This window comes from Papaver somniferum, chromosome 11 (genome assembly GCF_003573695.1).
Source record: "Papaver somniferum cultivar HN1 chromosome 11, ASM357369v1, whole genome shotgun sequence".
NCBI classification, from domain to species: Eukaryota; Viridiplantae; Streptophyta; class Magnoliopsida; order Ranunculales; family Papaveraceae; genus Papaver; species Papaver somniferum.
The window spans coordinates 5787953-5800452 of NC_039368.1; the positions used below are offsets into that span (position 1 = coordinate 5787953).

Genomic DNA, 12500 nt, shown 5'->3' on the forward strand with positions numbered 1-12500 from the left:
ATAAGAGAGATATTTTTCTATCTCATCTTCCTTGAAAATCATACTTCCTGGTATTTTTTATTTTTCAAACCTCAATTTTCCCAGTCAAGAATGTAATAATCATATAAAAGACTTTCTTCCTCCATTTTCACAACTCCTCATCCTCATCTCTGCAAGTGCAGAGAAATACCTGTGGTACCAAAAAATGGCGGGAAATGGTTGAAGTACCTCTAAGAAAATCTTAATAATAAGATCAACTGATTTTTTTTCTGAGTATGTCGAATTTCGGAGCTGTATTAGGTGGAGGAGGGGATGAATTAGCTAGATCTCTGAGTAGATCATCTTTTGGTGGGAGCACTCGAAGACAATCGTTAACTCTAAGAGAAGTATTTACGACGGCACCTAACTCTGATGGATTTCGAAGTGGAAGAAGAGTTGAAGAAGATGAACTCATATGGGCTGCAATTGAAAGATTACCAACTTATGATAGGATTAGGAAATCAGTTCTCTCTCAGGTTACGGCGAGTGGTAGAATTCATCTTTCTCAAGTTGATGTGTCGAAATTGGATTTACAGGATAGGAAACAATTGACGGAGAGTATACTCAAAGTTGTTGAAGAAGATAATGAAAAGTTTCTTCTCAGATTGAGGAATCGAATCGATAGGTTTGTTGAATTGTTTTTTTTCTGTTTATTTGTTGAATTTTTAGGTTAATTTTGTTTATGGAGGACTTGATTTTGGTTTTGTTCGATACCAGGGTTGGAATTGATATTCCTAAAATTGAAGTGCGATTTGAGAATTTGTCAGTGGAAGGGGATGCGTTTATTGCAAGTAGAGCACTTCCGACTTTGTTCAATGCTTCGCTGAACGCTATGGAGGTAATTTTGTGTTTCGATTTCTGCACATACAAAAAATTGACTAGGAATAATTTTTTGTTGTTTAAATGATGGCAAATTGGTGCGATTTGGGTATAACCTTAATAAAAAATTACAAGGGTAAATTCTACTGTACAGCATAAAGAGTAGAGATTGCAGTTTTATGATTGTCAATATGAAATGTTTGGGAGTTCGTCAGTAGTTTAGGCAGTTCAGAAGTGGAGGTTGTGGTTTGGGAATTTCACGGGTTTTGATAGAGGTTGTATTATTAACTCAGTAACACGACATCTATGGAACAATAGGACTTAGTGAGCCTGTGGTTTTTCTGTTATTGCCTTGTTGTTGGATCTTAGTGAAATGAAATGATTATTTAGTCTTCCTATGAGATGCTTGCTAAGTAGTTATATTTATGTGGATTATCTTCTTATTCTTTATAGATGCTTCTTGGTTTTATACGATGTTCGCCATCCAAGAAAGTAGTTAACAAGATACTTCGTGATGTTAGTGGAATTGTTAAACCTTCAAGGTATGTCCTATGCAAGTTTTAATGTATGGTATTCATGTTACTCTATGTATCATAAACGATGCATGCCTTTGAAAATAAAGAAGGAAAATCAACCTTAATGGCTTGCGTTGAATGTTTTCTTATGCTCTCCGCGTTCTGGCTGCAGATTGACGTTGCTACTTGGACCTCCAGCCTCAGGGAAAACAACATTTCTGCAAGCACTTGCAGGGAAGCTTGATAGAAGTTTACGGGTCTGTGACTATCTCTATCTCTACTTGTGTATGTGTGAATTGTGCTGTTCATGCATATGTGATGTTGTTTGTGCATCCAACAGGTAACTGGAAAAATCACCCACTGCGGTCACGAATTTAAAGAATTCATTCCTCAAAGAACTTCTGCATATATTAGTCAGAATGATCTTCACTATGCACAAATGACAGTCAGGGAAACGTTGGATTTTGCTGGACGATGTTTAGGAGTTGGAACCAGATACGACTTGTTGGCAGAGTTGTCAAGACGAGAAAAGGAGGCAGGAATAAAGCCAGATCCTGAGATCGATGCATTCATGAAGGCAATTTCCATAGAAGGCCAAGAAAGCAGTTTGGTTACAGATTGTGTTCTTAAGGTTCGTAAACTTGCATCTGTATATACTTAAAGATGTTAGATTTGGCAAACCTAACTTCTTATGTTTCATAAACAGGTACTTGGGCTGGACATTTGTGCTGATACTATGGTGGGTGGTGCCATGGCAAGGGGTATCTCTGGTGGACAGAAAAAGCGTGTGACAACTGGTACACATAAAATAAAAATTAAAAGAAATTTTAGAAAATTGCTGTTGGTGGAGTCCCTGCTTACATCTGTCTTTGTTTTTTCATAATGCAGGAGAAATGGTGGTTGGTCCAGCAAAAGCTTACTTCATGGATGATATATCAACCGGTCTAGACAGTTCGACTACCTTTCAGATTATTAAGTTTATGAAACAGTTGGTTCATGTGATAAATGTGACTATGGTCATATCTCTCTTGCAACCTGCTCCTGAAACATTTGAGCTTTTCGATGACATTATCCTAGTTTCCGAGGGTGAGATTGTCTACCATGGTCCCCGTGAAAACATTCTCGAGTTCTTCGAATATATGGGATTCAAATGCCCTGAGAGGAAAGGGGTTGCAGACTTTTTGCAAGAGGTAACTTCGAAGAAGGACCAAGAGCAATATTGGTACAATAAGAATGAAACTTACAGATACATCTCAGTATCCGAGTTTGTGCAGTCGTTCAAAAGTTTCAGCATAGGTCAACAACTTATAGAGGAACTCAGAATTCCTTATGACAAATCTAGAGCCCATCCAGCTGCATTAGTAAAGAACAAGTATGGTATCTCCAGCAGGGAACTTTTTAAGGCATGCTTCTCCAGGGAATGGTTGATGATGAAACGCAACTCTTTCTTATACATTTTCAAAACTTGTCAGATAACATTTATGTCAATTATTGCATTGACAGTGTTCCTGAGAACAGAAATGACAGTGGGTACAATAGAAGGTGGAGGAAAGTATCTTGGAGCATTGTTTTTCAGTCTGATTCAGGTCATGTTTAATGGGGTGGCGGAGCTCAGTATGACTGTCGTTGGACTCCCTGTGTTCTATAAGCAGAGAGATTTGTTGTTCTTCCCTGCATGGGCTTATGCTTTACCGATTTGGATTCTCAGGATTCCTCTATCTCTGATGGAATCAGGGTTGTGGATCATATTAACATATTACACGATTGGGTTTGCTCCTGCAGCCAGTAGGTAAGTGCATGTCCTGCTGTTAAATTAATATTGTTGTCATCCATTCAGAGGTATTCTCACTTGTCTAATTTGCTTAGCATCACAGGTTCTTTGGTCAGTTGTTGGCATTCTTCGGTATTCATACGATGGCTTTATCTCTTTTCCGCTTCATAGCAGCACTCGGAAGAACAACGGTTGTTGCCAACACACTTGGTACCTTCACTTTGCTACTGGTTTTTGTGCTTGGAGGATATATTGTTGTCAAAGGTTTGTAGTTTGTCTGATCATATTGTTTTTCATCCAGAAGGTTACTACTGTTTGACAATGGACCTAAGCATAAGTGTCTTTTCTCTTTTGTTTCTTGTCGCAGATGATCTTCAGCCATGGATGAGTTGGGCATACTATGTTTCTCCCATGATGTATGGTCAGAATGCCATTGCCATGAATGAGTTTCTTGATGATCGGTGGAACAAGGTATAATCGTGCTCCTTCGTTTAATCCGTGAACTTTCTAGATATTTGACAGAATAGTATATAACCTTTTCCCCCCCCTCTGATGCCAGCCTCTTCCCGGTGTCGATCCTATTACTGGTCAAAATACAGTTGGAAAGATCCTTCTAAAGTCTAGAGGCTTGTTTATGACGAACAGTTGGTTCTGGATTTGTATTGGGGCACTATTTGGTTTTTCTGTCATCTTCAATGTTCTTTTCATCGCTGCACTCACTTATTTAAGCCGTAAGCTATCCATTTGTTTTATATTTGCGTTGTCGCTCTTTTCATGTTATGTAAACATAATCTTAATGCAACTATCTGTTGGCGAACATGGATATGCAGCTTTTGGTGACTCTAAGGCTTTGAATACGTATGAAGACGACGATGAAAATAAGTCAAAGGATATTAGACTACAAGCAAGTGCTGGTTCAGATGGTGCAGAACCAAGAAGAGGAATGGTTTTACCTTTTCAGCCTCTTTCAGTTGCGTTCAGCCATGTCAATTATTATGTCGATATGCCTGCTGTAAGTCACTTTTGAAACCCAACCTCTCGTTAAAGGTAATGTATATGGCATGTGTAGTTCCAAAAATATGCATTTCTGATCTGAGTTTATTGCCAATCAGGAAATGAAGAACCAAGGAATTGATGAAACCCGTCTCCAGTTGTTAAGTGATGTTAGCGGAGCTTTCAGACCTGGTGTATTGACAGCATTAGTTGGTGTTAGTGGTGCTGGAAAAACTACCTTGATGGATGTTCTAGCAGGAAGGAAAACCGGAGGGTACATTGAAGGAGCAATTAACATATCTGGATATCCAAAGAACCAAACAACATTTGCCCGAGTTAGTGGTTACTGTGAACAAACTGATATCCATTCACCTCATGTCACAGTTTATGAGTCTCTTTTATACTCAGCCTGGCTTCGTTTATCTGCTGATGTTAATAAGGAGACCCGGAAGGTATGTGCATTGCTGTAATAGAAATTTACATATCTCAACGCTTGAAGAAGTTACTGATTGGTGTATTTTCTCATCATGTTTCAGATGTTTGTTGATGAGGTTATGGATTTGGTTGAGCTTCATCCATTGAGAAATTCTCTAGTTGGTATGCCTGGAGTAGATGGTCTTTCAACTGAACAGAGAAAGAGACTAACCATAGCTGTAGAGTTGGTTGCCAATCCATCAATCATTTTCATGGATGAGCCAACATCAGGTCTTGATGCTAGGGCTGCTGCCATTGTCATGCGAACAGTGAGAAACACTGTGGATACAGGGAGAACCGTTGTTTGCACAATCCATCAACCTAGTATTGACATTTTTGAAGCTTTTGACGAGGTCTATATCAAGATTTTGAGTTACTGTCGTAATTTCTGTCAATCATGCTATTTTCATGTCTCATCTAATAGACAAGGTTTTGCTTGCAGCTATTATTGCTGAAAAGAGGAGGGAGAGTCACCTATGCTGGATCACTTGGCACTCATTCTCACAAACTTGTAGAATATTTTGAAGTGAGTATGGTTATAAGTATTTTCCTTTCCACTCATACTTATGCAAAGAGTTTTAATCACTATTACGGGAACTTTTGTAGGCCATCCCAGGGGTCCCAAAAATTAGGGATGGATACAATCCTGCTACATGGATGCTTGACATTAGCTCTGCTTCAATGGAGGCTCAGCTTGACGTGGATTTTGGTGAAGTTTATGCGAATTCCACCCTCTATGAGTAAGTGGAGTAGCATAAGTTCCTTGTCTTAATAAATCTTGACCTTGGCAGAAGTGCTAAATTGTTCTATTTATGCCTTCCAGGAGAAACCAAGAACTCATCAAAGAATTAAGCACGCCTACACAAGATTCCGAAGACCTTCACTTTCCTTCAGAGTATTCTCAAGACTTTATTACTCAATGCAAAGCGTGTTTCTGGAAACAACATTGGTCATACTGGAGGAACCCAAAATATAATGCAATCCGGTTATTCACAACAATAGTCATTGGTGTTTTATTCGGTGTCATCTTTTGGGACAAAGGAGACAAAGTGTAAGAGTTTCATCCTAAGGGAGACTTGGAGATTATCTCGTTTTTATATCTTACGAAAATTCATTTTCTGTTACAGGTCTAAACAACAAGACTTGCAGAATCTGCTTGGAGCTATGTACGCTGCTACTCTTTTCCTTGGAGCTGGGAATGCATCTTCCGTTCAGTCTATCGTGGCAGTTGAGAGGACTGTTTTCTATCGTGAAAGAGCTGCGGGAATGTACTCAGCATTGCCTTACGCATTTGCACAGGTAAATTGAAACCCAAGGTGCATTTGGTACTTCACAGTAAGGAAACTGATAAAATTTCTTCTCTTTGTAGGTGGCCATCGAAGTGATCTATGTTTTTGTTCAAACCTTAGTTTACTCTCTTATCCTTTTCTCTATGATTGGATTTCCTTGGAGCGCAGCCAAGTTCCTTTACTTCTTCTACTTCATGTTCATGTGCTTTACCTACTTCACAATGTACGGAATGATGACAGTAGCAATGACTCCAGCGCCTGAAATTGCTGCCATCGCCATGTCCTTCTTTTTAGGTTTATGGAATTTGTTCTCTGGTTTCCTCATTCCTAGGCCGGTATGTAATCTCTGTCTCCCGTTTGATGTACATCCTAGAACACTTCTCCTAAAACTTGCGTTTCAAGTCTGATACTTAAATTTGACAATTGCAGCAAATCCCAATATGGTGGAGATGGTACTACTGGGCTTCGCCTGTTGCTTGGACTCTCTATGGTCTAGTGACATCTCAGGTCGGCGACAGGACCAACGAGTTGCAGATTCCAGGGTTGCCAATCAATCCAACAGTGCAAAAGTACTTGCAAGAAAGCTTTGGCTGGGAATACGGTTTCCTCAAATGGGTTGTCTTAGCCCATATCGGCTTCGTCCTTGCCTTCTTCTTTGTCTTTGCTTATGGAATCAAGTACCTCAATTTCCAAAGAAGATGATGATTGGACTTTAAGCTCGAAGATCTCATTAGTTGATTGATTTGAATTTAAATTAGAATGTATACGAGTTTATATCAAGTTAGAAGAGAAGAAATTGTATGCATATGTAGTTTTCCTGTAATCAGTATTACTAGCGAAAGAGATTATTACGAATAAAACTGTCATTGAAGTTTAACAACAATAATGAGCTTAACAACGTCGTAATAAATTAAAGAAAACATTAAGCAGCTTCCAAGAAACGATGTGCGCTCTAGTCGAAGATACTGAACAAGTCCATATCTTCGTCATCACTCTCTTCTTTCTCTTCCTTCTTCTTCTCCTCTGCAGCAGGAGCTTCAACAGCTGCTGCACCACCTCCTGTGGAAGCAGAGACAGCAACGGCACCACCACCACCAACGTTGGTGATCAAGTCTTCAACGTTGTTCCTCTCAACGAACTTAGCGAAGAGGCTAGGCCAGTAAGACTCACATTGGACATTGGCTTTCTTTACCAAAGTTGAAATCTTTTCAGGAAAACCAAACATCAATAGGCATGCTAACCAAACGAAATAAAGAAAACAAAGGAAGTAAGCCTGTTGGCGATTGCCTAATTGGTCGTGGAGAAGGATTTCGAATGCGAATGAACGAGGTGATCAACTATAGAGTCGTATCAAGACATACCATCCATAATGCTTGGCACGAAGCATAGTGTAATTTGGTGCTTATTGTTGATACATGAAAAATAATGCCCCTCAGCAGGATTGAGGTGTCCCCAGAGGGGAGATAAGCCCAACATGAAACATGGGGACTAAGCCCAAGTCCAATAGGAAAATACTCATGAGGCAAAAGGGACAAGGAAGGAATCAACATAGAAAATGGAGGTTATATTAGAGAAGGGATGGCATTAGTAATAATTAAGGAGGTTTAGCACATGTGTCATGATGTCATAAAAGGAGGGGCATTTGGAAAGTCTATATAAAGAAGGACAACGTACAACGAAAATGAGGCTTTCTCTCTTACCATTCCTATTAAGTGTCGTCATTTGGTGTGACTAGGACGGGTAGAACCAAAAAATAATACTTCACCCTCAACATTTGGCGACCACACCCGGAGACTTGTGCCTAGCTCACCATGACACACCTAGGAGATAGTAGCTCAAGCACGTCAAAGAATCGACCAACCAATCGACCTCTCAACCTGGATGAAGTAACAACATACGAGAACGAAGACAGCAAAGAAGAAGTACTAGTTCAAGATATCGTCACGCAACCAACGATACACGAACCCCCGAATAGAGAGGCAAACGCGACACAGGAGAAAAACACACAAACGACCCAAGTACAGAAGCTCCCATCCCTAGCCATACAAGATATACAAAAAGAGCTGGAGGAACTGGATAAGACAAGCGGTGGTAGCAGGACAAAGAGCCCCCAAAGTAGTAATACAGGGCGAAGGACACAAAAATGGAAAGTTAGCAGCAGCGTCACAGGAAGAAATGGAAAAATACATAGAACAAAACTACCACGTGGTAAAGCAAGAAAACCATTATCGTATAAGTAGCCCTTACCCAGCAAGTATCCACGAGTACCAATATCCTGAAGACTACGTGTCCCCAAAATTCAAGACGTGTGACGGACAGGGAAATGCATGGGAACACCTAACCCGATTCCTATCAGCAATGAACGACAAAGTCTTTGATGGGAAGTTATGCCTAAGAGAATTCCCCAAGTCACTAACGGGCACATCATTCACCTAGTACGACAACCTAAAGGAAGAAAGTGTGGATTCTTGGCCTACCATGTTTGCGCTCTTCCTTGGAAGATTTTTACTCAGCAAAAGAGAAAGATCATATCGATTCGCTTGAGCCGGAGTGGTCAGCGGACATGAGAAGAAATAAGGAAGTACATCTTGCGGTTCCGATGCCTTGCGCTGGATTTCCACGAATACATTAGCGAGGGAGCGCTCGTCGAAATATGTGTACGCGGAGTGATACCCGCCTTCAAAGGGAGCTTAATCAACTTCAGATTCCAGACTTTCGTCAAGTTAGAAGAATCAACTGAAAGGATTGCCGGCTGTGTGGAAGAAACGCACACGGACCCCACTTGACACTACGCAGTCCACGCCGTGTATGAAGCACCGCGTAACCTAAGGCTCAACACTAACAAGGAGAAAAAAATACTAGTTCCGAACACCCGATGGAAACCTGGGGGAGAAATAGATGGATCAGGCGGGACTCCAACCCACCACCCCCTTTACCATGCAACAGAGAACGGATAATCGAGATTTGAATCAATGGGTTGCAAGAAAGGAAATCAAGCTACCTCTAATAGTGGTAGATGTCAATAAAATGGATAAAAACACCGCCAAGTACTGCCACTACCATTAGAGGTTAGGCCACCCGATGGTGGGATTTTTTACCATAAGAAGCATCTTCGAACGCAAGCGCGTAGCTGGAGAACTCGAGGAAAAAAAGCAAGCAATTGAATCCGACCCACTTCCTCATCACTAAGTCAACGACGGACGGAGTATACACAAAGCCAGCAGTAAGGCACGACCACGTTTCACCACCCGCGGTCAGGACTGACCAGTAACAGAAGGAAACATCCTACGTTGCGTTCTTTCTGTCCGTTATAAACAACATCGATATAGAATAAAGGAAGCTTTGAAAGATTTTCTTTGGAGTGACACAATTTACAAAAGGCTACAGAAGTTCCAAAGGCGCCCAGTCGGTTGAAAATTTTGCAAAAGGTTACGGGAGTGCCAAAGGCGCTCGGTTGGCTAACAAATTTACAAAAGTCTATGGGAGTGCCAAAGACGTCCGGTCGGCTGACAATTTTACAGAGGCTACGAGAGTGCCAAAGGTACCTGGTCGGCCGACGAATATAGAAAAGGCTACGGGAGTGCCAAAGGTGCCCGGTCGGCCAACGAACATAGAAACGGCTACGGGAGTGCCAAAGGTACCCAGTCGTCCAACGAATATAGAAAAGGATATGGGAATTCCAAAGGCGCCCGGTCGGCTAACACATTCACCAAAGACTATTGGAGTGCCAAAGGCGCCTAAACGACTATCTAGAGCTATAGAAAAACGAGTACGATTCTCCCACCCCACCCTACTCACCTAGAAAAAGAAAGGAGGGAGTGGGCGCGTTCAACCTACACCATATCCCATCCCACCCATCATCTGAAAAAATAAAGAGGGAGTAGGCGCATTTAAGACACACCCTATCCCATCCCACCCCACTCATCTGGAAAAAGAAAGGAGGGAGTAGGCGCATTTAACCTACGCTCTGTCCCATCCCACCCCACTCACCCGGGAAAAGAAATGAGGGAGTGGGCGCGTTCAACATACACCATATCCCATCCCACCCCTCATCTGAAAAAAGAAAGGGGGAGTAGGTGCATTTAACCCACACCCTATCCCACCCCACCCCACTCATCTGTAAAAAGAAAGGAGAGAGTAGGTACGTTTAACTCACGCCCTATCCTATCACACCCCACTCATCTGGAAAAACAAAGGGGGAGTAGGCGCGTTTAACCAACGCCCTATCCCATCCCACCCCACTCATCTGGAAAAAGAAAGGAGGGAGTAGGCGCGTTTAACCTTCTCCCTATCCTACCCTACCCCACTCGTCTGGAAAAAGAAAGGAGGGAGTAGACATATTTAACGCCATATCCCATCCCACTCCACTCATCTGGAAAAATAAAAGAGGGATTAGGCGCGCTTAACCTTCGCCCTATCCCACCCACCCTACTCATCTGGAAAAACAAATGAGGGAGTAGGCGCGTTTAACCTACACCCTATACCATTCCACCCACTCATCTGAAAAAAGAAAAGAGGGAGTAGGCGCGCTTTACCTAGGCCCTATCCCACCCCACCCAACTCATCTGGAAAAAGAAAGGAGGGAGTAGGTGCGTTTAACTCACGCGTTAATAACTTGGAAAGTAAGCGCTCTCCTGCTGGGCGCGTTGAAGGAGGTTTCTTATCTTCAACCACTTTAGTTTTTACCTTGGTAGTGGGCTACAGTTTCCCTTTCTTGTCAGCACTAGTAGCATTCTCTCCATTTTTCTGCTTTACTGTCATCTGATCCCTCCTCACTAGCTCGTTTCGAGAATCATCTTTACAGTTTAAAATGTAGGCCCATAACCTCCTGTATTCGTCAGTCAAATCCTGGAAGACGGCCGCTTCATCATACGAATGACTGTCGTGAACAGGTAATCCTGTAAGAGCGATTACATCCTCCAAAACTATGGTTGCCTCCCCCATGCGGTGAAAAGAGTATGGACAGGGGAGCCCAACGACAAAAGATCCGAGTCATATCGCGCTTACATCTCACCACTTCTCTTTTAATAGACGAGTTGATAGATTTGTCAATACCTGCTTCTAGAAGGACCGATGCATGGTCGGGGTTAGAACGGATGTAGGATGGCCAATGCGGTAATATAGAGGCTATAGCAGATGAAGAGAGAATCTCAATAGAGGAGAGATCATAGTTACTGCGATGAATGGCCATGCGCGATACGTCTTTAAATGAGAAAGCAACCAAAGTATCTTCCTCAGGATTCATAAGCCAGCCAGGGGCAGACGAATAAGGAAAAACAGAGGGGTTTAAGAGTCGTGGGACAAGAATGTCATCCAGGGGAATGACGCGCTTAACACCGCGAAGCCCCCTCAGCTTTAGCGCGCGTTTCATGTCAGGACTGCTGGTGAACTCTGAAATTGTATATGACCTACCATCCGTCGGAGGAGGTAGATGGATCTCTTCCGTCCACGCGTATTCAGTTTCGTCTTAACCAGCGCTCATCACTTCTTCAGATTCTTCCTCAGACGAGCTACTGCTGGCATAACTGCTAGACATGGCGCGTGTACAGGTGTTTAGAATGAATAATAAAGAAAACACAATGAGAGAAGACGTAAGTCAGTGGGTCTATATATATAGAAGATTCCCAGGGCTTGAACGTGGCAGTTACAAAATTGGGAGAAACCGACAGAAACTGAAAAGTTACTGCACAATTCAGAAGGTCGAGCACCACCCAGGATCGTGGAGTCGGCAAAAAAGGGGAATCTCCATTCTAATTTCTAGGAGGGACACATCCAAAAAGATCAGATAACTACTAGGTTATTTTACAATTAACCCAATAGTCAGGGGACTAATATTGATACATGAAAAATAATTCCCCTTAGCGGGACTGGGGTGCCCCCAGAGGGGAGATAAACCTAACATGAAACATGGGGACTTGGGGATTAAGCCCAAGCTCAATAGGAAAATACCCATGAGCCAAAAGGGACAAAGAAGGAATTAACATAGAAAATGGAGGTTATATTAGAGAAAGGATGGCATTAGTAGTAATCAAGGAGGTTTAGGACATATGTCATGATGTCATAAAAGGAGGAGATTTTGGAAAGTCTATGTAAAGAAGGACAAGGTGAAAATGCGGGGGTCTAACAACCACACCCAACAATTCGTTTGGCAATCTGAGGACTTACTCCAATATACTTTCTAGAGAATCAACTAGACAGTCAGACTCAATCTAGAATAAAGTATATCAAAGAGTTTAATATCTCTAACTCTTAATTCAATCCGCAATCAGCAAATAGAAATCTGCGAGCCCGATTGAATAAGAGGAGTAACTTGAACGGTACCGAAGACCAATGTTCAAGTGTCAATCAATGTAAATCAACAACCAAAGGTTGGATATTCTAATTGATTGATATTAACGCACAACCTGTGATATTTCAACTATATAACAAAATATAATGCGGAAAAGAAATAACACAGACACCAGAATTTTGTTAACGAGGAAACCACAAATACGGAAAAACTCCGGGACCTAGTCCAGTTTGAACACGACACTGTATTAAGCCGCTACATACACTATCCTACTACCAATTAACTTCGGACTGGACTGTAGTTGAACCCTAATCAATCTCACACTGTTTCAA

The 12500-nt window shown here is 41.8% G+C and overlaps 1 protein-coding gene across 1 annotated transcript; it reads left to right on the plus strand.

Annotated features, from left to right (window-relative positions):
• LOC113321956 (pleiotropic drug resistance protein 2-like) lies at positions 1 to 6762 on the plus strand. Its single transcript, XM_026569941.1, has 19 exons — positions 1 to 643; positions 736 to 856; positions 1291 to 1379; positions 1525 to 1609; positions 1693 to 1983; positions 2059 to 2149; positions 2241 to 3141; positions 3227 to 3387; positions 3491 to 3594; positions 3683 to 3854; positions 3954 to 4135; positions 4236 to 4568; positions 4653 to 4943; positions 5033 to 5116; positions 5197 to 5330; positions 5414 to 5641; positions 5718 to 5889; positions 5960 to 6214; positions 6309 to 6762. The coding sequence occupies exons 1-19, from the start codon at positions 255 to 257 to the stop codon at positions 6579 to 6581; spliced, it is 4356 nt and encodes a 1451-aa protein (XP_026425726.1). The 5' UTR covers positions 1 to 254; the 3' UTR covers positions 6582 to 6762.
• Positions 6763 to 12500: the final 5738 nt, after the last annotated feature.